The 27,766-nt window shown below is 38.1% G+C and overlaps 1 protein-coding gene across 1 annotated transcript; it reads right to left on the bottom strand.

Annotated features, from left to right (window-relative positions):
* Positions 1 to 23,951: 23,951 nt before the first annotated feature.
* Positions 23,952 to 24,905, bottom strand: LOC118815157 (G-protein coupled receptor 183-like). The gene has a single exon (XM_036581081.1). It carries the CDS (start codon positions 24,903 to 24,905, stop codon positions 23,952 to 23,954), a length of 954 nt encoding a protein of 317 aa, XP_036436974.1.
* Between the last annotated feature and the right edge of the window lie 2,861 nt (positions 24,906 to 27,766).

Below are 27,766 nucleotides of genomic sequence, written 5' to 3'. Positions count from 1 at the left end.
ATATCCATAACTTCATATCAGGGCTTGGCATTTTTACATAACATGTTTACTTTATGAGGTCTGTCTAACTTATAGGTTCACTATAGAAGTGTACAGATACAGACCGCAGCCCATCAGTTGTGCACCACTCGTTATGTGCCCTCCACACCAGCGGCGTCTAGATTTGGTCCTGGTGCAACACCCACTACCATGCCATTACCATACTATTACGACTGCTAGACTGAGAGTATGTTGTGTGGAAACTCCTGCACTTCAGTGATTTTCAGATCAGCAGTCGTACTGGCATGGTAATGGTGTGGTGGTTGAGTTTTGTGATGGTATGAGTGTATCAGGCACAGCTGTGTTGCTGGACACAGAAACTACATCTATGACAACGTATTGGCTATAGTCTATAACTACACCAAATAACATACCTGCAATGTTGGTGTTTCCGATAATGTTTCAGTAAAGATTACTTTAAACAGAGCTCCAAAGAGCTTCAAGGAATGAAAATATAATCCAGAAATGATTTATGTAATTTGCTATGAACAAAAATGCGGCTTAAAACATAATAATATTTGACTGTCCCTGAACAGAAACTTTAATTGAATATTTGTTATCTATCCGTTTATGTTGTTCTGTGTGGCCCATTAGCTTATTATTTATGTCTTACCTCAAAACTTGCAGATGCTTTTTTATTGTCTCGCGTTATTTCATTAAGTGTATTATTTTATAAGATGTGTATGGCATGTGTCTGGTATTTTAGTGCTTAGACTATAGATTCATTCTGTTATAATGATAATCTCTAAATGCCATTTGTGCTTTTCCATATATTTCACATCATTTTGTTTATTGCCTGTCATGATGCAAGAATCCATTTATCGGCCATTGTGTCTATGCACTGAACATTATGCTCAGTCTGTACAACTAAATTTAACAGAAACATCAAATTTTCATCCAATTTAAAGCTTGAGGAGAACCAACTGGTTTTAGCTTTGTTTCTGAGTTCTGCTTTTAAACTTTTAAACTACTACTTGGAACATCTGCTGTTTTTCTAGGTAGAACATTGCAAAGCACACAATAAAAATGACCTTCAGCCAATCCACTAATTTGATTTAGCATTTTGCCTGTAAAAACTGCAGTTAATTTATTAATGATTTTATTCCTCTGCTGTTCTCCTTATTCCCTTTTTGAACCTTAAAATAGATGACGCCAGAAGACTTCATGAAAGGTCCTGGAGAACAGCCTTGACTGTGCTGAAGCAGTTGAGGAGAAAGTGGTGGAGACAGACACTGGAGAGACTGTCATCTTCATGAGGTCATTAGAAAGTATCTCCAGCAGCCTCAGTGGAGTGGATGAGCAAATTGTCAAGATGCAAAATGGACTTAAGTGCTCGTCCATGGAGAGCTGCAGTGACAGTGTACCCATTAAGATCCGTCTCAAAAATGTATTTAACATCACAAAAGGCATCTACTTTAGCAAAATCCACGATGAGGTCATCAGATCCATGAGATTAATGCTGCCACAAGAGACGAGGGACACTGTAAACATAAACACAACTTTCATCATCACCTCCAGCATTTATGATGACTTACTTGAGAAGGTGAGAAACTTTAACTTTGATGTAATTTATTTCAATTTTTTATCTTACATTTCGTTCAAAGTTGATGGATTTAGATATTTATGAGAATTGAGTAAGATATAAAGCATTTAATATACATATGAGTAAATCTTACGCTAATATATAATAACAGAATATCGCTGAAACTAATTTATCTAATCAAAGCAGGATTGTGAACATTGTGAGTGTTATTTAATCATGTTTTCCCTCCATGACATTAACAGTTCTCTTTCTTGCGTTATTGTTTCTCTAGATGAACTCTGCTCTTTTGGAGATGAATCTTCGAGCTCAGTCTTGGGACAATTCTGCTCTGAATGAAATCATGGATGTTGCCAAAAGTCTACTTTTAACAACTACGAAGCAGCTGCAGGATTTTTTGGAAATCTGTAGAGTGTGTGGCTGGTTCAGAGCGTCTCGAGGTTCTCCCGTCAACATTCAAAATGAGCTGGAAGCTATGGAACCGCCTCTATCAATGAAAGTGGTTGGAGGTATTTTTCAGACTATGCTGAGCATCAGCTCTGAGGAAATGTCAAGCGGTGCTCTGGACTGTGGTTCAGATACACCCCTGAGAAACTTCCTCCAGGCTGTGGCTGACAAAATCAAGTCAGAGATTTCCTGTGAATCAGGCACGCCGAGGCAGTCGAGCAGTCCATCTGATACCAGCATGGTCTCTGAACAGCCTTCCCCTCAGGAGCAAACTGATATTGCCACAAAAGAAAGACGTCTAGTGGCCATCTATTCTTATCTGACAAAGAAGCTCCGGATCGGCTCTAATCGCCCTCGTTGTGAAAGAGTTTTGAAGAGCATCATCTTTAACAACGTTACTGAGGATAATAACACGAACTCTGTTAAGGGCTTTCTGGTTAAGGCGTCCAAGATGGTCTGCCAAATCATTAACAAGGAGACCTCTGAGACTGTTACGACATCAGAAAGCGACAAAAGCCAACAGACGAGTGTGGAACCTCCTGTGTTCGACTCTGAGCTGGAAAGCATCATGTTAGCTGCAGCCTCAGGAGTCGTGAGTGCTCTGGTCTCTGAACTAAAGAGCACCTTCAAGGAGGACTTTGAGCTGGTGGATCCTTCTGTTGATCCCACTCTGTACACCACACAAGTCCACATGGTGTCTGATAGAGTCCTGAAGTCCATCCAGGCTGAAATGAAGAAAGTTCTTATTACAAATATTTTCATGAGAGCAAATGGAACCATGAACATTGAAGATGATTCCCAGCTGAGACTGAATCTCCTGTTAATCTCTAGGGAGATACTTCACAGCATTATTCAGACCATCATGGCAGTTCTAAAACAGCTTAGAGTGACGGACTCTACAGAACTTTATAAACGATTTCTGCGGAGTTTGCAGGGATGTCTGCTTCGATCCTCGTGGCATCTGTCAAAATTCTGTGATGTGTCCAGTGAGGACTCCTGTGACCTGCAGCCCAAGAAGTGTAGCGTCCTTAAAGTCAGGATTCCCAAGATTATATATCCGAAGCTGAGACTTAAGGTACTGTTTTATTCTTATTTTCAGGAACAGATCTTCAACCTGTGCACTATTCTGTTTGGTCATTAAGTCATTTTTCTGGTTTCTTTTCTGCGTATATTTTCTTTCAAATCACTGCTCTTTCAATATGTGTAACATTTCAGTGGATTATTGACATGTTCTCCTCTTTTTAATGTAATACAGAAAAACAGGATAGAACCCATGACTGATCCCGCACAAGACCTGACCCAGAATCAGCTTGTTCCAAATGGTAATTATGTTAGTATTCATTTCTCTCGCTTCAGTTCAAGAAAGTACTTTATACTATCAGGATTTTACACATTGTTTAAAACATGTAGAGAAAAGAGGAGGATCTGAAATGACTGTTAGTGAGGGCACATTAGAGGCTACCAAACAAACTGTGCTCTGAAGCATTAATGTTATAAATACAGCAAACCACACAGCTTCATACTGATATATTGTTTGCCTGTTGCCCACCATCCCAATATTTAGACCAACAATCCATTATTAGCAATAGTTGATTCTGTTTTGAGTTTTTAATGTGAAATCATTTTCAGATCTTTCTCTTGTGTGTTTAAAACTGCATCTTCTCTTTTCCCTCCTCTAGGAGAGCCATCAAACTCTCAGGCTCCCAGTACATCTGTGACCATCCCTGTCCCGAAGAGAAAGACCTTCTTCTCCAGGGTTTCTGCAGCTTTCTCCAGGGTCTTTTGTAGAGCAGAAAAAACATCAGCTTAATCACACCAGCTGCCGATTGAAAGGGGAACTTCACTGTTTAAAAACAATTATGTAACATTCAATATTTAAGCTGTTAACAAGGTCATTCTGAGTGTTTTTTTTGTGAAATGGTTCATTGTACAGAAACGTACCGAGTCAGAATTTTTCATAATTTTTTCATAGGTGATATGAACCAGACTTTGGAAGAATTTAATGCCTCTAAAAGCTCCTTCACAAATAAGTATTTTGTTAAATGGTTATGAATGTGCTGCCTGATGCCTGATTGCATTGTTTTGTGGTAGTTTTGAGAAGATTTGGCCAAAATCCAATTATGGCAGTAAGTTTTTTAAGATTTTCACTATTTTACCATCATCAGCATTAAACATAAAAAATATAATATTTTTTTAGTTATGTTTAGGTTAGCTTTCGTTTTGGATAGCAAATAAAATGGCTGAATTTGCATTGTAGACATTGTGACCCCTGGTTACTATCACCACCACTGTAAAGAAATCTGAGTCTGTAAGTTTCTCTACAAAGAACCATTTCACTTCAAACCACTGTGAATGATCTTGTTTAGATCTCATGATTAAATTGTGCAAAAAATGGAATTCTCCCCTAACCAAGACATCTAACTATTGAAATAAAAAATAAAATACAGTTTTATAGTGTGTCGTTACAGAATCAATAACTGTATAAAATGATGCTGAGTCTGACTGTAAGCATGTAGAATTTTGGGCATGTTGGCTTTATTTTCATTCAGGTTAAAAATCTCTCTCTCCTGGAGAATCGTGTTATGTGTGCAAACATCAGTGCATATTCAAAATTAATTATATGAGTAATGTTTGCTGACTTTCCTTCAGGATCAATAAAGTATCTATCTATCTATCTATCTATCTATCTATCTATCTATTAGATTTTTCAGATAAAATAACACTCAGGGAAGGCAGTTTTAGTGTATAGTCATTCGGGCTGGCCTGAAGAACATTTTACAGGCTTTGAATACACATTGATATTTTCTAATGAGATCCAGTCAAATCACTCAGTTCCACTGTCTATAGTGTCTAAACTGTATTTCAAATAATAATTTCCCAAAAATATGATCTTGTTGGTGTGGCAGTAGCAGAGCAGCAGTGTGGATTGAATGTATGGCAGCACTCAGATAGAGAATCGTATTACGTTATGTTTAATCAAGAAATCAGTATGAATTGCTGTCAGAAACTGTAAATCATTCATTTCAGTTAAGAAACCTGAGAGCAGTTAATCCTGACCAACCTCTGTAGTCGAGGTTTGAGCTAAACAGAAGTCGAGTGTTACTTTGGTCTTTCTGTTGCAACACAATATAGAATATAACTCAACCAGTGTTTCCCACTGATTTGAAATATACATTAGTGCTGAGGTGTAGTCCAGGGGATGGGGGTGGGGTGGTGGTGAAATGATAGTCTGAAATGTAATTGTGCTCACCAAAACAAACCCTCATCCCGCAGTTTATTGCCCTTCGAACTACTTCCGTTACACATCAACAATAATGCTCAAGATCCCACTTAATACTGTTTTGTTTGATACTTATATGAGATACATATAATTCACTTGCATTGATAAGAGATGTGTGTATATACAGCAATGCACATGTACATGTATGCTCTCCACTGAACAGTGGGGTTAATGCTTATTTCTCCTGCAGCTTCCATCAGAACAGGATATAGTGTAAAAAAAAGTCATCAGAATGAAATCTAGACAAAAGATCAAACTGATTTTCCTCATTGTATACAGACTTTTATGTATCTGTGCATTCATTGGAAAGCCCAAAATGTATGTATTATATGTGTAATTTCCTCATTCTCTCTCTTCACAGACTGTTTCTGATGATGCGATGTGCTCTAGTACAACCCACAGGTACACAGCCACACCAGCACATGTTCAGATCAACACTGGACAACAAACTGAATACGCCTGTATCAAAACAAACTAAACCAAATCAATAAACAAAGACATACTAAGAGTCTATCACAGAGTAATGCATAAATGTCCTTACATAAATGTAATACTTCAATCGGCATTTTGTTTAGACTAGAGTTTGATATTTAAAGGCATTTCAAACTGTCCTCATCCATAACTAAAAGGACGCCATAGTTCAAGTTCAAGATCATGGCTTTGTTTATTTTACTGCACTTTCATTTTACTAATAAACAGGAGAATTAGATTTGTGTTGATTGTAGTGGCTGTGTTTGTTGAGGGATGTGTGACATCTGCTTGCTGTTGGCTGAGTTTCACCTCGGATTGATCATTTTGATTATTTTTCTCATTGTTTGTGAAACTAAATGCCCTCTTTGAATGGCAGGAAGATGTAGCCCCGATAGCCGCGTAGATGATCATTGCCTGCGATTCTCCTGCAACATAACAGACAGACAGTTTCCTCAGAGTCTGTCTGGTTCTTTATTCTAAATACACACAGTTTCCTGCTCAGCCTTTTCAGTCGTTTCTTATACTAATAACAATCTGGCGCTGATGTGTCAGGAGAGACAGACTGAGTATTTCTTTATGGGTGAAATCGATATGAAAGTATAGCTCCACCAACTCCTCACCGCCCCTCATTTTAACACGAGGAGGTGCTGCTTTCCCTTTGCAAAGCCTTCGGCTACAATATTGTGACCTTTCCTGGTATTAATCCCACTTTAATGTCATAATTCTACGACTCTTTTTCTCGAAATATTACGACTTTTTTTTTAACTAGTACGACTTTTTTCTCGAAATATTACAACTTTATTCTCGAGGTCTATTATTTTTAGTTTTTATTAACAGTGGCCCTAAAACGCTGTTGTATTCAAGGGTTAAAACCCTTGCTTAATGGATTGAAAGTGAAGTCAATAACTGTGTCTACACAACCCCAATTTTCAGTAAAGTTATCTAATAGTCCCAATTTAAAGTATTTTTTAATGAAATCAGCTAGCTTAACCACTAAGGGAGCTCAAAGGGGTCAGAAAAGTGCTGGAACACAATGTCAGTCACTCTGGCCAAGGCTAGCTTACTCACTGAGATCATAGCAAAACAATATATTGTTTTAATCTAAACTATCTGTTGTGTTCTTCCAGCCGTTTACAGTGACACATATGTGGGCCCACACTCTCATAACTACATTACGTACAGATTAGTTTCATAACAGTTACTGAAAGATTCATAGCAGTTTCTGAATAATAAGTCTTAAGATTAACAGCTGAACAAAAACACTGAGAAGCCTGATCGTTTCTGCAGAACCCAGAGTTCACTGCAGGATCCAGAAGGGTTTTGTGGAGCTTTAATGGACGAGGCCAAGCACTTGAGTAACCTCAATTTCAGAGTCTGGGAGAAGATGCTCCCTACTGTAAGTACCTTCAGAAACACAGTGAGGCAATGATGTACCACTGCTGACAACCTTCCATTTGAAGGAACAAGAAGACAAGCCACTCATGATCAAAGCTTTATTCTGAAAAGATTCTAAAGCTGTTTTGTTAGAGATGTTCAATAAAACATCTGTGGTAGTGGTTCTCAATGTGGGGGCTGTGGGGCCACTAATGCAGCCACAGAAATATAAGTTCCAGTTTTGTTGGTTTCCTTAAAGGCCTTCACTTTTCACACAAATGAAAATAGCATTAACCACAAATCTTGCCTATTTGCACTCCACCTAGTAAATAATGTGACTAGCACACCAAAAGCTTATTTTTGCAGCCATTTTATACTTTCCATGAACAAAAGCAAGGCAGCATTTATAGAAGCTATGTTCAAAGGAGAAATGGAAAAGATAGTTATTTAATATTAATCAGAAAATAAGAGTGTGATTTTCCATTTACTATGCAATAAATATTACATGTAAAACATCAATTTAACAATAAAAATCACTAAAGGTTAAACAGTGTTATCTAGGACAGTAGAATGGTGCTGGTTGGTATAGTGTAGGGAATAATGAAACTGCGCTCCACTAACTATAATAGTTATTGTTTTTTGTGCTTATGTACTTCACATGGTTCTAAATGCACTGCCCATTATTGTTGTCTTAATAAAAAAAAACAAAATACATTTGATTACCCCTTCAGATCCACTTAAGTTGCTGCCATTAAAATTAAAATCTACTTTTAAGAATCATGTTGACATAATTTGTATTATGTACATGTACAGGAATAAGCTTGTGCACATAGCAACTTAGAACAAATGCAAGTCGAGAGAGTGTGATGAATTACTTCACACTATGTCACAATATACTTTTCTAAACATATCATAACTGAGTATCATAAAAACACTTAAAAACACTTCCTAACAGCATGTTTGATTACAAATAAAGCTGAATTACTCCGGTTTAATTTGGCTTTATGTAACAAAATCATTGAATTCATAAAATCATAATATTTTCATTAAAACACAAAAAGTTTGCTTTATTGCAGAAAATATTTGTATGGCTACAATAAACCTCTGCCTGCAGACTAAAACTCGGTGTTTCGGGATTGACATGAAAACGTGGGCCAGCATTTTTTAATTGTTTAATTTTTTTGCATTGTTTTTTTTAATTAAAGTCATGACAAATCCAAATCCAAAAGATTTAAAACTAAACATTAAAAAACATATAAAAATGTAAGTATTATTTTCACAAGTGTAAATTTAGGGGTTAGGGTTTGGGAAGGCCACCTCCCAACAGAAAGTACCCTACAAATTATGATTTTGTATATTTTTAGTTTATTATTATCTCAATTACTGCCTTGGATTTAAATAGATTCTAACATAATCTTCGTAAATATCTAAGGTCATAATAATAAATTGTTTTTTTAAATAGTCTTTTTTTCTGTGGGACCTCAAATTGGATTAATTCAGTAGAATGGTCCATTTAGAAGAGCATAGCATAGGCAGCATAATATAATATCTCAATTTGCAAATGTGTATTTTTTACTGTATGCTGTGATCATTCTTACCAATGACATATTACAAGACATATCACAATCATGATATTTAGCAGAATCATCGCAATACTAATATTTCATCCATATCATGCTGCTCTTTGGTAGTGTTTTGCTTGATTTATGACAATATCTTTTTAGATGAACTTTTGGCCTGGTTCGTACTTCTCTGTACAGTTCCTGTGACCGTGGACCTAAAAACAGCCCGCCCCTGTCTGTACCAGTCCGATGACCTCACCTCTGTCCACTGCAGCAGCCCATGTCCTTCTCTCCCGAGCAACCCTGAGTGTTTCCACATCAGTGCTGAGGTGCTGGGCCACACTGCCCTCTGCTCTGGCATCCACAGATGGGACGTGGAGGTAGGAGCCAGTGATAATTGGTTCCTGGGGATAGCCAGTGCCTCTGTTAGGAGGGACACAGAGTTTTCAGGACGTCCAGAGAACAGCTTCTGGACCCTGTGTCTGAGGGACGGAGAAAACAGGGCCATGGCTTTCTCCTGTCCTGTGGAGGGGGGTACCCTATACACGTTCACGCACACATTCACAGAAAAGGTGTTGCCACACTTTTATACGTAAGTAAGTACCAAAGCCTGTGCTTATTTCAGTGATGGAGAATTGACCTCTACTGAAGTTGACGTTTAAGTGTAAATAACATTGAAATATGCTGCTGTCACTAACAACACTGTGCTTAAAGCAATAGTTTGAGAAAAAAATCAAGTACACACAGTGTTCGCCAGACCCTAAATGTAGTTGACCAACCAAAACATGTTAGGGTTGAAAGTTTTGCACTGAAGCTACAGCAGTCGGATGCAAATGTTTGGTGGGGTCAAATGAAAATAATTAGAAATTGTGCATTAAAATTGACATGCCAAGTACACTTGCCTTTATAGCAAGTGTACTTATTTTGATGTAGAAAATCAGCAAAATATGAAATTGGACTTGGGGGGGTTCAAGACTATACAAGACTAATGTAGCTAAAGGTAGTGAAAGCTTATAGCTCACCAGTTAGCAGAATGCAAACTGCAAGCCTAAATCATGATGTCAACCTCGTTGTTAAGACTTACGCATGTGGTGTCTGACATTGTATGATATACTGTTATCTATTAAAATGGACAGACAAAAGGCTTCAAGGTGGCAGTGTTTTAGATATGCAACATTTTTTTCACTAGTGCAAAATAGGAGGGGGGCAGGGAGGACGTGTCCCTCCCAGTTTGGAATTATGTGTGATAAATTCAGGGGGTCTTGGGATGATTAAGTACATACCGTATATTGCTGCTTACAAAGTTTTTTAAAGATGGCTTTTTTCATAAAACCTTCCACACCACTGATGTAGTAAGCTTTGTAAGCTAAAACAGAGAGGTTGGGTGAATAGATGCACTATGCACACACTGAGCTGTATAGAAAACATTCTCTGTTAGTGAGCAGCAGCCCTCAGCTAACAACAAATCTGACATTACTTCTATCAACATTATGTGATCAGTGTCCAAATACGCTACAGAGCGCCCACATTTGGAGCGCTGGTTTGTCAGGAAGGGTCAGCCACTTAAAGGAGAGCATTGAGGTACCTCTTATGACAATGTATTTCTGCTTATTTTTCTCTGTATTCAGTTTATAAAGTTGCCACATCACTTCGCTCAGAATTCTGTTTTTTTTTCACATTAAAAAGTTAAACCCATAGCTTGATTCTGTGGTCAGTGAACCATTTTTGTGTGCTTGAAAGCCCATTTTGAATCCTACTGGAAGATCCAGTCTGTGACCTGGTTTCAGCTTTTTGCCAAACAAAGACAGAATTCTTCTTTCAATCTTCCATTTTTTCCTACAAAGTTCTAAGGTAGGAAAAACACACCATCACACCAGATCATCCACCATACTTAGCAATGTGGTTCTGTACAACTGTCCTTTAGCCCAAACTTTTCAAGAGTGAAGTGAGTTATTGCCAAAAGCTTTATTTTTGTCTCATCTGACCACGGAACCCAATCCCAGTCAAAGTTCCAGAAGTGTCTGCCAAACTACAGGTGCTTACATTTGTGATTAGAAGAACTTTCTTCTGGGACATCTTCTGAATACTTTGTTGGCAGGGAGGTGGCATCTAATTTTGGGGACTTGGAGACCTTAAAATGTGAAGTGTTTGATATGGTATAATCAGTCTGTAAACAGAATTCAGCACAGCATGCTGTATAAAAGTGTAGAACACATTTAAAGCATCATATTGGCTTTTTTACAGAAATTACAGAAGTTCTTTACATGCTTTTTATATAGCCGTCAAAATTAGCTAATGAGGTTGATGGTAATCAAAGTTCCTCCACTTTCCCATACTCTGGAAATCAGAAATTTAGTTCAGTGAGGTGTGAGGGGCCTAGGCCAACCCCTGAAAAACAACCCCATAACATTATCCCTTCTCCACCAAACTTTACAGTTGGCACAATGCAGTCAGGCAGGTAATGTTCTCCTGGCATTCGCCAAACCCAGACTTGTGCATCAGACTGCCAGATAGAGAAGCGTGATTTCTCACTCCACAGAATGCGTTTCCACTGCTGCAATGTCCAGTGGCAGTGTGCTTTACAAAACTGTCTCACTGTATGGTCTCACTGTATGTTTTTGACTTTTCTATTTTTTTTTTTGTTCCTATGCTCTTAGAGAGTTTTTCCTGACACTGACTCACTTGGTGAGATAATATTATTGTGGGTCTGGACTGTTGCTGTGCTTTGCTGTCACTATAGGCTATAACAGGTGTGCCTGGGGATATCTAGAGAAACAGCAGGCGCAGTCCATGTCCTACAGGCTGTAGAGGGGGAGACCACCGGGTTAATCCTGCCATTAACTCAGCTCAGAGGATCTCTGTGAGCTGTAAAGAAAGAAGGAAGCCACAGTAGGATCAGGACTGACTCAGTCTACCATCCAACCAAGCCACAAACATATTGCCTTGACTGGAACCACATGTGGTCACAGGAAGTTGGTGAAAGGTATTAAAGTAATGCCATCTAAATTTGAACGATGTCTGTATAAAACATGGTACTTCATGCCTATGTTTACGTCAAATATATAAAATGAATCATACACATAAGCATTGCCATGTATTCAGTACCTTGTAAGTGCACATTCAGTGGACGCTGCGGATATGAATGTGAATTCCAAAGATTTGTACACAAATACTGAGCACTGAATTCTCCACTAAAGCATTTTCAGTAATGACACTTCACTATGTAGCTGTTAAACATATATCATCTGTAACTGCATCAGACTGCTGAGAAAAACAAGACAGAATCAGTCTGTAAAGTGTAATGTACTTACCTGAACACATGATGGCGCCACAGTCTAACTAACAAATGCTCTAACAGATGAGATGGGCAAGGTGAAACAATCTATTCTACCCTGTCAGATCTAGTTTGGCAAAAAACTACAGTATGTTGAAAAGCATCACTGCATTGGTCTAGAGAATTTTGCCTTTGCCCTCTTTAAAATTTGAATTTTCTCACAGTTACTTTTTAGTAATTTAAGAAAAATGCTTCAAGGAACAAAATTACCATAGAACCAGTACTCGCTAATTCTTTTAGTATTTTTAGGTTTCTTATTGGTACCATACCCTATAAAAGTTTGGAATCACTTGTCATATGATAATTGCTGTTATTTTATACAGCAGTAACTTATACAGCATATATTTAAATATTATTAAACTAATCAAAATGTTTTTTGGGGTGTTTTTAATATTTTCAGTTTGTTGAGAAGGTCAAGTTGTTAAATGATAATATGCTGCAGTTACTTACAGCATAAACAGTAATTATACTTTAATTGCTAATTATTAGTCATTTTTTTATGTTATCTGCCTTCAGTTTTGATAACCTTTCAAGTACAAGCTATGCTGGATGTTATCTTTTTATAATTAATTATGACTTGTGATAATTATGAAGTTATTTACAGCTCTGTTCACTACTGTGGATGCATTAACATTTCTTCGTTCTTCACAAGTTCCTGCTATTATACTAAGAAGTTGTAAAGTAGTGGTATCATAATAAAATCATTCTATACATGCATTTTTAGATAAAAATGGTTTTATATGATTAAAAACAGTGATAACAAACTACAAACTTTTAAATGTATATAAAGACCAAGTGGTCCTTTAATAATGATTTGACAGTTTTTCTTTCTTTTCTTTTATTAAAAGCACTTACTGAGACTCTTTTATCCCAAGGGCAGTTATGACATTTGGACTTCATTTTGAGTGTGGGTACCTTAACTCTGAACATGAATAGTATTGACTTTTTTATCTTAATTTTTGGTCCCAAATTATCCATTTATTTTTCTTATTAATTTTACAAAGTCGCATTAAAGACTGAAAAATGTCAGCCATCGTTAATATTCATTTATATTAATTTATATTCATTTCTGACTTTACATCCCAAAAAGCTTGCAATTTCAATAAGGGTGTGTATACTTGCTTAACATAAACGCAAATATGACCAATATGGTAGAAAAACATATCGCTGTTGTCGGAAGAAAACCTTTGTGTTTTTCAGTTTTTGACATAATTTAAAAATACCTGTTGCCCTTTACATTGTATGTACATTTCATGATGAATGGACTAAAAGAATTGACCTAAAATGACTTTGAAAAAAGTCTGATCCCATTAATATACATTAAAAATAAAGTATGTTTTTTCCTTTTGCTGTAAAGTTCTCATTTTGGAGATACAAAGTTTTCTTCTGACAACAGTGATATGTACATATATTTGCTCATATTAAAATATATGTTTAATATATTTTGTTCTACAATATACCTTTTTGAATATTTACATATAAGTCAGTTCTTCACTATACAGATAATTTCCTGTTCTCTGAAGTGTTAATTCGAAACACACAAACGTGAGGAATGACTATTAGGACAATTGATTTGAGATGAGATAACGTCCACTAATCTAACACCTGAGACACATTGTGTGGATCACAGTGTCATGTTTCACTGTCAGAAGAAAAATAAATCAAAGATAACAAACAGCCCAGAGTGTCTGGAGACTGGAGCGTCTGCCCCTCAGGGCTGTCATTCTGTTATCCTGCAAACGTGTGCCAAATCCCACAGGGGAACAGAGAAACAAACAACAAAAGAACACACAAATACATACCTGTGGACGCGGCCCACCATCATCTTCACCCTGTAATAGATAACACCTGCTGTTGTGTTGAAAAATTACCACGAGGATAGAACCATTCATCCCTGTTGCTCTGATGCTTGTGAAATGCCACAAAATTAATACACAGCTAGAGACTGTTGATAACAATGCCTGTTGTGCATGTGAGCAATCTATTTACAAGGAGATACGAGCACAGATCATTCTCTGAGGTGTGCTAATGATGGCCTGTTCTTCCAAACAGCCAACACGATGTGTTTTGGAATCTGAATCAGCACAATCTCATGAGTGTTCCTTATCCATGCAAAGTCACCTTGAGGCGATTGTGGTCATCAATTAATTATAACAGCTGTAAAATACATACAAAAGAAAATGTCCAGTTATGCCTCCACTTTAAGCAAGGCCTCAAAGCCTTCATGAGTTGAATTACACATCCCCGTACAGTTGTCTCAATATATTGTAGCGTTGATTGCTGGGTGGTTTGCCAAAATGCACTCAATTTCTTGACTTTATTTTCTTTCTCCTCTTGCTGATGCTCTCCCAGTGTATACTGTAAGAAAAAAAGAGACTTTTTTGTTCAAGTTAGAAACAATGTAAATGTATCCTCAATGGTACAACAATGGTTTCAATGTCCAACTGTGTACCTTAAATATGTTTTTCCCAGAGGAAAAGTACTGTACCTTTTCATGAACAAATGCTTTAAAACAGAACAATAAATTTAAAAGCCTGGAGACGAGACAGGGTGCGTGGATTATGGTACAATCACGCTCCCTGACTAAAGGTACTGAGACATACCTTTGAGGGTACCACCCCAATGTCAAGAAGGACACCACCCCAGTGATAGTTTCATACCTTTTTTTTCTGAGAGTGTAGCAACATTCTACCACTCAGACTAAGTAAACTGTCAAGATACTCTTCATTTCACAAAACTGAGAAGTGTTTACAGGAGACTAAATATGATAAGTAGCAAAACATGTTTTCCCAACATGAGGTGACATCTGAAAATCGCAACAATGTGTGTCCAGACAGGGCTAAAATTATTAGACCACTGCTATCTTCAATAAAAAACAGTAAGTATTCTGGCTATATTGCCAGAAATAAATTCACAGAGCACTGCCTGTAAATGAATGTTGAAATATATATATATATATATATATATATATATATATATATATATATATATATATAGAACATTCATTTGAAATTACTCCAGGACCCCATGTAAACGTAATCCCATTGAAATCAGGCTCAGTGCTTTGTTTTTCATGATTTAACTCATCAGCTGACATTGTACCCTCCATTTTGAGTGTAATGTGTCAGAACTAGGAAAACTGTGACCAACATCCTCTCGGGTGCAGATTTAGGTATGTGAGGAGGCGTGATGAGCTTCAATCCGGCCACACTAAGAAAATTAACATTCAGTTTACTGCGGCTACAGCTAGTCGTGCAAACTGTGCATAATCCCGCAATCTAAGATTGCGTTCAGCTTGTGAGCAACATGGTTTAATGCTTGGAAAAAAAGAAAAAATGTTTAATGATTGGTGTAATTCCACTCCAGTAAAAAAAAAGACACTTGGGAAAATAATTGGGAAACAGTACATTTCATAGGAATTACTGAAAGTTGTAAGTCTTTAAAGTTCTGCTGTTCTTTTGCAGGAGTGTTATTCTGGTGGTAAATATTCTTGTAGCATGTGTTTAAGGCCACAGCCTGGCAGCAAAAACTGGTGCTTTTTTGACCAGATTTTATTCCATTTGCGCCTGAAACCAGGCAGAAACGGTTCAGTACATCTTTATTACTCCTTTTTAGCTGAGTGGGTTTTTAGCGCCAGCCTGCAAGGATTACAGGGTCTACAGGACAGGAGCACTTGCAGCTGTTTTATCTTTTGTTCAGTATGCCAAACTCAACAAATAAATATCATTCAGTAAAATTAGCCGAGAAATGTCAGTGGTATTCTCTATAGAGGATGTGTTAACTTAAAAAATCAATAAAACATGCAGTATTTTGTATTTGACAGGATGTTCAAAATTTTCCATTTGACTGTAATTTGTGTTATGCTAAAGGTATAAGCTCTACCAGGAGTGTCCACAGATGTCACACATCTCTCCGGCTCTGAGGCACACTCAGACTCCATCTCCCAGAATCCTCTGAGAGATCACCTGACTCACGTGACCCCTGACCTTCCCTCATGCTCCAATTAGTGCTCACAGTCTCCTGAATACTCACTTTGTTCACCTGTGTTCAATGTGACATGACTTGTTTAGTTTAGTTTAAAAGCCCGGGCTTTAGCTTAGCCAGATTGTGAGATATTGCTTCTCTTGTAGAACTACTGAGTGTTTCTCCTGTGTTTTTGTGATTGCCTTTTTGTGTTTGGACTGTTTTTCTGGATTTCTGGTTTTTCTCTTTTGTGTTTGCTCTCTGGTTATGGTTGCCATTTTGTGCCTTTTTGCTTTTTTGGATCTGACCCATGCCTGTTTACTGACCACAATTCTTGTTAAACCCTTGGATATTAAAGCCTCATCTTTTGTTTTTTACCACGAGCGTCTGGCCCTTTCTGTCCTCTTTACAACAGATAGTTAGAGATGAAAATCATGTCCTGCTGGATGTAGAGGAGACTGTCAGAGTAATCCTAGGAGGCCTGAGTCAGGGTTGTCATGAACATTAATGTTCTGAGGCCATTCAGAAAAGGGGAGTTGATAGTATTCTGAAGACAGCAACACTGCATTGCTATCATTTTGGTAGGCAACATCAGGTTCATGCAGCAGTGCTGTGGAGATTTGTAATGAGGTAACAAATCCATAACTGATCCAGCAAAGGCAGTTAAACACGTTTTTTTATATCACTTTTGAAATCCTCATATTTGAGTATATAGCCTTAATTTTATTTTATTTGTTGCTGTAGTGATAAATAACGAAAGCTGAAAGCTAAATGGCTGAGATTTCCTGCTGCATTGTTAGTGTCCCATCCCAAACTGCATTATAGTACACTAAATAGTATGTAAAGATAGCACATATACCATTAGAAGCACACTCAGTAGTGTAGTAGGTGAAGCACAGGAGTGTGTGGTTTGGGATGCATTGTTAGCTCAGCCAATGAGACATGTTCGACAGCTGCTCATTAAACATCTCCTAGCGAAAATTTTATGCATTTGTTGATTAAGGATGATTTATTGAGGTAAGCTGATGTTAACTTCGCGATGTTAACTGCAGCACCATTTAAGGTGGAACGGAAAATTCAAATGAGAAGCTGGCAAATAAGAAGCTGACTTCAGCTTTAAATATGTGTGAGTTTACTATTTAAGCGCTTTGGCAGCTGTGGTGACCATTTTTTTAGTTTTTGTAAAATCTCATGGAACTAAATGTTCTGAACTCTGGAGATGTGCAGGCTGTACGGATTCAGTCCACCAATCTAGCTGATCTTCTCTTCGTAGCGTTTTCTGGAGACTTCATCTAAAGTGTTCACATAATGTTTTCATCCTTTTTGTGGTCATTCTGCTCTATTTTGCTTTGTTTTTATCCACCTACAGGGTTGTAACTACAGTAACAGTAATGAGTCCAGCTCTATCAGAGCACAGTCAGAGTTACAGCTTGCCTACCAACATGGCGATGTGGTCTTCCATGACACAATCAAATACTATGAATAGGAGACAGTTCTCTGTAGGGCCATGTAGACCCAATCCCACTTCTTGTTTTTACCCCTACCCCTTGTTTTCAAATGTCATTTTGCCCCTTGGTACAAAGTTACAATGGGTAGTGGTTGAAATTTCCGAAATGGGACAACCCTCAAATAAAAACGAACACTACTTCATTAACAGGCTCCTAGCGGTGCTCTGTAGTCTGCAGTGATAGCAGAGGAGGGTAAAGTTCAGCAATCTTGTTGCTGGTCTTCAGTTAAGCATCATATGCCTTCAAAGGAGGGGGTGCGACAAATGTTTATTATTGCCCACCCTACATTTTTTCTTTCCTCGTAACAGTCAGTTTGTAGTGTGCCTCTAAAAAACCTCCGTTTGGATGGCCAGGTAGCCCTCTTCACCCTACCCCTCTATCTTAACAAAAATCGGGACACCCTACCCCTAAATATGAATGCCCAAACTGGAGGGATAAAGGCAAAGTGGCATGGGTCGAGGGGTGAAATGGGATTGGGTCGTAGTCTAGAACACGGCTAACCTAGGCTTTGCTGTCAGGTCAAAAACAACTTATTGTAGAATATTGGCAAAATGTTTTACAGTTCGCTCATTTTGATCAATGTCTTTGTCTTTGTATATAAATGTAAATCTACATGGAAACACAAATTAAGTCTGGGATAGTGAATTAAATGATTATAAACAGATGAGCCAAGAAATTATAACCATTCAAAAATGAAGTGAATGGCAGCGCATGTAAAGGTCTGGGATATATTTGATGAAAAGTGAACAGTCAGTTCTTGTAGTCATCATGTTGGATATGGGAGAAATGGGCATGTGTGAAGACCTGAGTAACTTTGACAAGGACCAAATCATTACCAGTGGGTCGGAGCAAATGGTAAGGCTTGTGGGGTTCTCCTGATCATCAGCAGTACTTACCACCAGTAAGTAATGTTCTGGAAAACCCTGGGTCTGGGCGCCACCTACCTAAATATCGTTGTGGACCAGGTATATCCCTTTATGGCAATGGTATTCTGTAATGGCAGTGGCCTCTTTCATTATAGTGTACTGTGCCACACTGCACACATTGTTTGGGAATGGTTTGAGGAACATGATAAAGAGCTCAAGGTGTTGCCCTGGCCTGCTAATTTCCCAGATCTCAATCTGATTGAGCATCTGTGGGATGTGCTGGCACAACAAGTCTGATCTGTGGTGGTTCCACTTCACAACTTACAGGATTTAAAGGATTGTTTTGGTGGCACATGGAGGATCAACAGCATATCAGGCAGGTGGTCATCATGTTTTGGCTCATCTGTGTATGTAAATAGAATATTACAGTGCAGAAAATGTAGACGGCTTTGACACATACATGCAAATTTGGGTAACACTTTACAACACTGGTCCACAAATAAGCATGTATTAATACTTAACTAATGCTTTCATCACAGCGAATTAATGCATGGACTAATACTGAACACATCAGGAAATAATGAAGTGTATACATTAATAAAGAACTGTGTCAGATATAAATAGTCATTAATAAAGGTAATTATTAAGTATAAACATATTTCTAACTCCTTCTATTAATTAATACCATGACTTGATATATTATTTAAAACCCTTTCTATAATGCATAATGTTTGTTTGGAGATGATGTAGGTTAACACAAATTATAATAACACAATAGGCTAATAACTCATCTGCAGGAAAATCAGTGGCTTGCATCCAGCAGGTTAAACATGTTTACCAAAATGCAATATTACAGATTTTTAGTTTGGGGGCTGAGCTCAGATTGAAAAAATCACATGATGTGCTGTTTAGGACAGGAAAAAAGTGGGTATGTAATGATAAATTAGCAAATTTATGGCTTAACGTATTTATACATTATCCACATTATAGGCATATAACCAATGTCAAAAAAGGTAGTAAACATGCTCAGAATATTAAAGAATGTATAATTTGTATGTGTTGTGTCATGCTTAATTACATTCTATTGGTTAATATTAGGGGTGGGAATCTTCAGGCACCTCACGATTCGATTCGATTACGATTCAGAGGGCTGCGATGCGATTATAAAACGTTTATTGATACATCTCAATGCATCTTTTTTTTCTATACATGATTTCTATTTTCTTACTGTCTGAGGACTTGGTAGTTTTAAAACAAAGTATTTGTAATGATCCATAATGCATTTACGTCCAATATCTTTTATTAATAAAACAAATGGAAGTGATGTGGCAAGTGAACTGGAAGACTCTCATTCACTGCTCTTGTTTGGAGACGCTGCTGCCACTCATCTGCGATAAAATGCACTGTTAGGTTGAAATAAGATCCAGTGGTAATGGATGATCACGCAGCACATTATATAGTCTTTAGTGATTTTATAACTTCAGTTTTGGTCTCGTGATAGGGAGGGGGTGCTCGAAAGACTGCAGGTCACGTAGCAATGAGGTTTTGCCGAGCAAGTAGCGAATGAAAAAGGAAAAGAGAAAGACAGACGCACATTTGGAGATGAATGGACTTCGCATTTATAAGTAGCGCACTTGGTTTCCTGGTACGTTAAATCTGCAACGAGAGACTGTCACACACTAAGTAAAAAAGTTGCGAAGATGAAGTCGCTTCTCTTTCTAATTTTCCCGTTCCACCTTAAATGGTGCCGCAGTTACATTCGGCGTCTCAGTCAGAATTTAAGGTGGAACCGGAAAGTTCAGCAAGAAGCTGGCGGGTGAGAAGTGACTTCAGCCTCGTAAAACAGCCGAAAGCTGAGAGACATTTTACAAGAAACTATTCAACGTTTGAGGAAAGGTTTTCTGGCGGAGATGGAAGAAAAGCGGCTATAGCTAAAGCTTAAACCAGAGCAGAGTAAGTCCGCGTTTTCGTTTATATTGTTTAGCCTATACTAGGACATTAACACATACTGAGACATACTGGACGTAAATGTCGTGGCTCCCAAGGTGGTTTGATTTTTATTGAAAGGACAAAATGGCTCCTCTTATCATTTGTGTTGTGACTCCTGACCTATCTTTTAATGCAGAGGGAGCCGGTCGGATTTCTCGCTCATCCAATTGTGTTTTTGTTATGTGCCGCCACACGACTGTCCGGGCGCTGCACTTACCCACTTCCAAGTTCCACCCTTTGCGTTCCGTCAACATTACATTATAAATTAAATATTTAGAAAATCAATTTTTGACATTTGTGAATCGATTCAGAATCATCCATGTCTGCATCGCAATGCATCTAAGAATCGATTTTTTCCTGCACCCCTATTTAATATCATTAGTTGACATATTTATTTATAGTCTATTTGTTCTATGTTCAGCATTAAGTAATGATGATGTGCCCCACCAAGTAAAGTCATGGTGTAAATACCTTCCAACCTTATTTATTGCCATTCTTTGGTTATGCCTTTTTCAGTTATTGCTTCTAATATTGAACTAAAATTTTCCCAAAGGCTAAAATCTCATTAATCGACGGTAAATAAGGTTGGAATGATTTAAAAATTAGCACAAATGCTACTCATATTCAACAGAAACGCGGTGCTGCAGAGCGCATGCGTCGAGCGAGAGCCCTCTGTGTGCGACTGAAATTATGCCTGAACATAAATACCCTGTGGGCTATGTAGACTTAGTGACGTGAACCGCGATGGGAAAATCAGAAAAATAGATAGACAGTATTAAAACACTCTGTACACCCGCTTCATCTCGAAAAATTCGGACTAATTTTAGTCTATGTTTGTCCGGCACGACTGTCCCGCGCGCGCTCGAGTGGGACAGAAAGGGCGGAGAAACCAGAGCCGGTTTCGTTTTTTCAAACTTCTCTGTTTCGGTGTTTCAACAGCGCTGATTTGACATGAAATGCATAATGTTAGTTAACCTATATTGTTTTTTTCTCATATGATGCTCAGTTTTGCTGCAAGTTTAAAATTGTGTGTTTCAATAAATGATCTTCACTGATAATTCTGTGTAGTGCTTTTCAGTCATTTCACTGATAAGGAATTTCTTATATGCTGTAAATTAATGATATATGGATGTATTAACTAATGATTTGTAAATACATATTTACATCATGACTTTACTTGGCGGGGCACATCATAATAAATTAATGATGAATTTAGACAAGTTACATGAAATATAAATGTAATGACTAATGATGCACAGACATCATATCATTATCGAATGTATCGTTACATACTGTCATTTTTCCTGGCACATTATTACTGATTAAGTAAATCAGCATTACGTTGCGAGGGCATGGAACTGAGTCCAGCCCTCGTCATGTAATTGTAATGAAATGTCTAATAATTCATTAATTATAAAATGTTCACACAGTGATGCCATAGAGTTTCCTGCAGATTAGTGTATTGGTTATTAGCCTCTAATGTGGTCAACCTACATCATCTCCATCAGACATTATGCATTATAAAATGTGTCCTAATTGATATATTAAGTCATGGTATTAATTAACAGGTTGAGTTAGAACTATGTTAATAATTAATGACTGCCTTTATTAATGGTTATTCATAATTGATTCAGTACTTTATTGATATTACACTTCATTATTTTCTAATGTATTAAGTATTAGTCCATGAATTACTTTTGATTTACTGTGATAAAAGCATTAGTTAAATATTAATATATGCTTATTTGTGGACCAGTATTGTAAAGTGTTGCCCAAATTTGCATTCCTTCACCTGTAGATTTGATTTACTGCAGGTAAAGATGAACCAACATTATGATAGTGTTTCATGTTTAGTTTATTTATGCTTCAAATTGATTAGATGGATCTGATAAACATCATCCTACATCCATTAACTCGTAACAGTATACAAATGCTGTGAAACTAAGACTCTACACAGAAATATTGCACAGTATTTGTTGTGTTCTCAGTGTTTTTTAAAAGCACTATTAAACTATTACATATTTATTTCAGTAATTAGTGAGAGAGACATTAAGATTGCCAAGGCAAAACCAAATTTATGTGGATGATATAATGTTATTTATTTGTCTGAAACACATGATGGCGCCACAGTTCCAATCATATCTACAGTCCCAATCATATAGAAGTAGAACCAACAGCAGCTGGAAACCTGCACTTTCTTCCCAAGTAGGGATTAGTGTCCCTGTGTAGTCCCAGTGGTCAAATGGTATCCTGTGTTGTGCCAGAAAACATGTTTCTCCATAGACTTCCATTCAAAAATACCTACATTTTCTGGTTACATACATTTTTCGAAACAATGTTTCAGCCTCGAATTATTAGTTTTATTATATTTCTACCAGTGCTCATTTTAAAGGCAAACAAAGCATAAAAAGTGCATTTTCTTAGCTTTTATGTTGTCTCCTCTTTGACTCAGGATACACTGCGGTTTTAGGATTGTGCCTCCTTGCATTTAGAAGCAGGGTAATTACAGTCCCTCTGCTTTTGCAACTAAAGGTAATATTTCTTGTTATGTATCTACAAGCTAATTTAATATAAGCTGATGATTGAGATTACCTTGGACTAGCTGGCTAGATAATAACTTTAACTCTAAACAAGTAGCTCAAGTAAAGGCCTTTAATTCGTTTTTATATGACTTTTCCAACCTCTCTTTATCTCTTAGCTGTTTTTGTTACTGTGCTCTTAAGACTAATATAAGAAAAATGAACTCAGTTCTGATTGGCTGCCTCATACATAAAGCACTGGGATATAATAACTTTTAATGGATGCGGCTAAACTGCTGTAGGCTGAATAAGTGGATATATACAAATCAGTTGGTTCTCATGCTGAATTCAAAATAGGCTGTTTTTGCAGCTTATAGTCATGTGAAGAAGTGAGTGCACCCATGAGAAGTAACACTTTTCCAACAAGTGGTTTAACAACATGCAGAATTAACATTTTTGTCATATTTTATACAATTGAAATGAACAGTAATGCAATTTTCTTATGTTGAAAAGGTAAGTACACCCCAACATATATCACTACTTCAAACAAGTCAAATCAAAATCAGGTGTTAATGATCAGAACACTGTTAGAGAATATTTTGGAGGGTCTTATTTAAACCTCAGGTATGGTTTGATTTGCTTTTTGTTATTGGAGTGTGTGGTATCATCATGCCTAGATTAGAAGAGCCCTCTGAGGCCTTCAGAAGGAAAGTTGTAGATTATTCCACTGTCTGGAAGATCATCTGCAAGAAATCCCTCAAATATTTTACATGAATGAGGCATGGAGAAATATGCAAAAATTTCTTCCAGTAGATGTCAGAAACTGCTAGGCAGTTATAAGAAATGCCTACATAACGTTGTTTCTGTCAAAAGGGAGCATTACCAATTACTGAATCTAGGGGTGTACATAAGTAAAATATTAAACACAGTAAAATTATTTCTATTGACAGTTTAAACCTTTTTTTTCTGAAAACATCTTGACATGCAAAATAATGTCACATTCAAAACATCACAAGACTAGTCTGGGGATCAGGTCTCCTATGCAGATCCTTTATTCCTCTATGCTGGTGAGAGCTCTTTTTTCTTTTTGCAGGAGAGCATCTTTAAGATGGACTGGGGCAGAAAGGGCACCTTTTCTAGGCGGGACAGGTAAACGAGGGGCTGGATGGTGCTGCTGATGTTCAGGAAGGCGAAACCCACTGGCTGAATGTAGCAGCCGAAGGCCATCGGAGAATAGTGATCCTGGAAGGGGAATAACGCCACCGGAGGCAAGTAGTTGCACACAATAATGCACAGCAGCGACAGCACCATCTTGAAGGCCTTCTTCTTCATCGGGTGCATCTCGTCTTTGCCTGCACCCCGTGAGCGCTTCAACGCCCAAAGAATGGATAGGTTGCACACTATCATCCAGGCAAACGTGGCCAGGATCTCACCTGTGAAAACCTTCTCAAAGTTTGGGAGGCCTCCGATCGTTTTGGCTGAGGCGTAAGCAAAAGTGAGGCACAGGACGAACACGGAGAGGCTGATCCTGTACTTGATGGCCTTCAGCTGGCTAAAGGCTATGGGGAAGAGCACAGCCACAAAACGGTCTAGGCAAATGCAGGAAAGGAAGAGAGGGCCGCTGGTGTCCTTCACACCATAAGAGAACTTCAGGGCCATCCAACCTTTCATGCTCCTCCAGTGGTAGAGGTTGATGAAGCTTATAGGGGCCATGAGCCCAAAGTAGGCATCCATGAAGGCTAGGCAGCCGAGGAAGATGTCAGATGTGGTGGGCTCATGCCTGTTGTGGATCAGGATGGCGATGACCAGGATGTTGGCTGGCACTCCTATGGCTATGTTAAAACTTTGCACTACCATATCAAAGAGGATGCCCTCCACCATGTGTTCACAGCCCTCAAACGCACTAAAGGGCTTATTAGTAGCGTTGACCTGCTCCAGGGTGATGTTATACGGGGAAGGAGTAGGGTCGAGGGTGTAGTTTGCTCTGGAGTAGATGTTGTATCGCTCCCACATGGCTTCAGTACAGTTGTTCCTGCTGAATGTTCCTGCCGACAGACAAAAACAGTAGCTTTTATTAGCTTCTATTGTGGAGTAGGACAGTCTTGCATAATTAAACTCTTTCTTGTCATTATCACCATCATCACTGAAGTGGGAGTTGGTAGCTGATGCAGTGCTGTATTAACTAGTGTTGTGAACAATCGATTGATACTATTCATTTCACTTTTTTTGACCCACATAGACCTCTGTGACCACCTCGCTAGAGGTATGGTTTGTTATGCTAAAGTGAGCGAGTTCACAGCGTTTGCGACCAATCTCAGTCAACAAAGAAAACAGTGGCAGAGCTGTGTGGATTATTTTGGTTTCAAAGCAAATAAGGATGGAAAAACTGTTCTGACTGATTGTGCTACCTTGTCAAAATGTTCTACTGTAGCATATATTTGTAGGTAGCTGTGTACATAAAACTCTAGATAGGATATTTTTATAGCTTAAATCACCATATTCAAAAATACTACCAGCTTTCAAACTACGAAGCTGAAGTCAGCTAGCTAACAGCCAATGTTAATACTAGCTAATTCTACTTTCCCAAACAAGGCCCTGATCTGTGTTTTTTAATTTGTCTGAAATATGACACAATACCAATATGGTACAGCAGCTGTTGCCAACTCAGCCACTGTGACTAGGTGGTTGTGTGATTTTCATAGTGTCAGTGTGCGCCCATACAATTACAACTGAACAATTTTATAATTTAAACATAATCCAAATGCATTTTTGAAGATTGCAAATGTGTATAAGTTAAATCACATATTAATTTACACTTTGACACCATTATGGCATAATCACATAAGACATGAATAAGCAGCTCCAGAAATGCATTTTAATTTAAGCCAAACTTAAATCAGTACTGGTGTATCAAATGGCAAATTAAAATGGTACAATTTCATTTCATTTTTTTTATTCAATTCCAAAAATGCACATATGAGTGGGAATTTTAAATTCACACATATGAATGCGCTTATTACACTTACTCACATATTACATTTTCATTTAAATTTTGCAACTGATATAATAAGGACAGGGATAGAGAGGTGGGTTTCTTCCACGTTTTAACCAAGTTTTGACATTTATGGCCCAAATTAAAGGCCTAATAATTAATAGTCACGATTTGCCACTGGTATGGGCTGAGTTGTGAATAGTGCGTTTTTAAATGTTTCAATCAAAAGTTTTTATTTCAAAGTCAACAAAGATATTTTACCATTTTATTCTTTATTATAAAGATAATTCCATTTCCTGTTCTCTGAAGTGCTACATCTAATTTAAAACTCACAAACATGTGGAATGCCTGAAGTGCCTGAAGTGCCATTTTGCCCAGAACAAGAGATGTCCAATAATCTCACACCTGAGCAGCAGTTTATGGAATGCAGTGTCGCATTTCACTGTCAGAAAAATAAATCAGTGACTACAAACAGCCCAGAGTGTCTGGAGACTGGAGCATCTGCCCCTCAGGGCTGTTATTCTGTTATCCTGCAAGCTTGTGCCAAATCCCACAGGGGAACAGAGTCTCTGCACAAACAGAGAAAGAACGCACACACACACACACACATCCATGCTTGGACAGGGACCACCACAGAGAAAATTAGCCCACTTCCTGAAACACTAATGTACTTGTTGACTTCTGAAGAGTGCGAGGTGACCACCCCCCACTTAACATCACTGGCTCTGCTGTGGAAATCGTCCAGAGCACCAAGTTCCTCGGTGTCCACATCACAGAGAACCTCACCTGGTCCCTCAACACCAACTCCATAGCCAAGAGAGCCCAGCAGCGCCTCTACTTCCTACAGAGACTGAAGAAAGCTCTTTTCCCCCCTCCCATCCTCAGCTGAGCAGCTGCATCATCGCCTGGTTTGGGAATTGCACTGCCTCCGACCGCAAGACCCTACAGCTCATAGTGAGGACAGCTGAGAGGATCGTCTGGGTCTCTCTCCCCTCCATCATGGTCATCTACACCAAACGCTGCATCCGGAAAGCCACCAGCATTGTGAACGACCCCATCCATCCCTCACACAGACTTATTTCATTGCTGCCGTCTGGTAGAAGGTACAGGAGCATCCGTGCCACCACTGTCAGACTCTGCAACAGCTTTGTCCCTCAAGCAATCAGGTTTTTAAACTCACAAAGACTGAACTAAATCCCCCCCTCCTGCCAACACACACACACACACACACACCTCTTTTGATGCTCTACTTGCACTATCTATCTGGAACATTGCTGCTAATACTGTGTTTACACTGTTTTACTACCTCAGTAACTGCTGTGTTTATGTATGTTATCTGACGTAACTTACAGATCACAGCATGTTAAATATGTCTGCACCTTATTCCACTACCTCATGTCCAGAAATCTGTGCTGTGTTGGTGCTACACTGTCCGGTCTGTTTACTGTGTCTAATGTCTGTTTAATTTATCGTATTTATTGTATTGTTTCTAGCTTAATTTTTGTTTGCACACTGTCTGCACGTTCGCACTTTGTAATTTTGTACTTTGTACTTTTGTACTTTTGCTCCTTGTTGCACCTTGTTCCTGGAGGAATGTAATTTCACTCCACTGTGTACATAGATGGAATGACAATAAAAGCCGCTTGACTTGACTTGTAAGCTTCACCGTCCCCCTGCTGTAGTGGAGAGTCAGTTTGAAAAGCACCAAGAGGACGAAACCATGTGTTTCTCACTCAAACTGACTCTGTTGCTGTTGCTATAAACACTAATGTATCATTTAAGCAATCAGTTTGCTTCAGAGTGAAACCCAAGTCACTCAGCTGACATAGTTTACTGATACAAATGCTTCCTTGTGTTTAATGGTGAGCGTGAAAATTACATC

Source organism: Colossoma macropomum, unplaced genomic scaffold, assembly GCF_904425465.1.
Source record: "Colossoma macropomum unplaced genomic scaffold, Colossoma_macropomum, whole genome shotgun sequence".
In the NCBI taxonomy this organism is placed as follows: domain Eukaryota; kingdom Metazoa; phylum Chordata; class Actinopteri; order Characiformes; family Serrasalmidae; genus Colossoma; species Colossoma macropomum.
The sequence above is the reverse complement of the archived record's forward strand: the minus strand, read 5'-3'. Positions and strand labels throughout refer to the sequence as shown.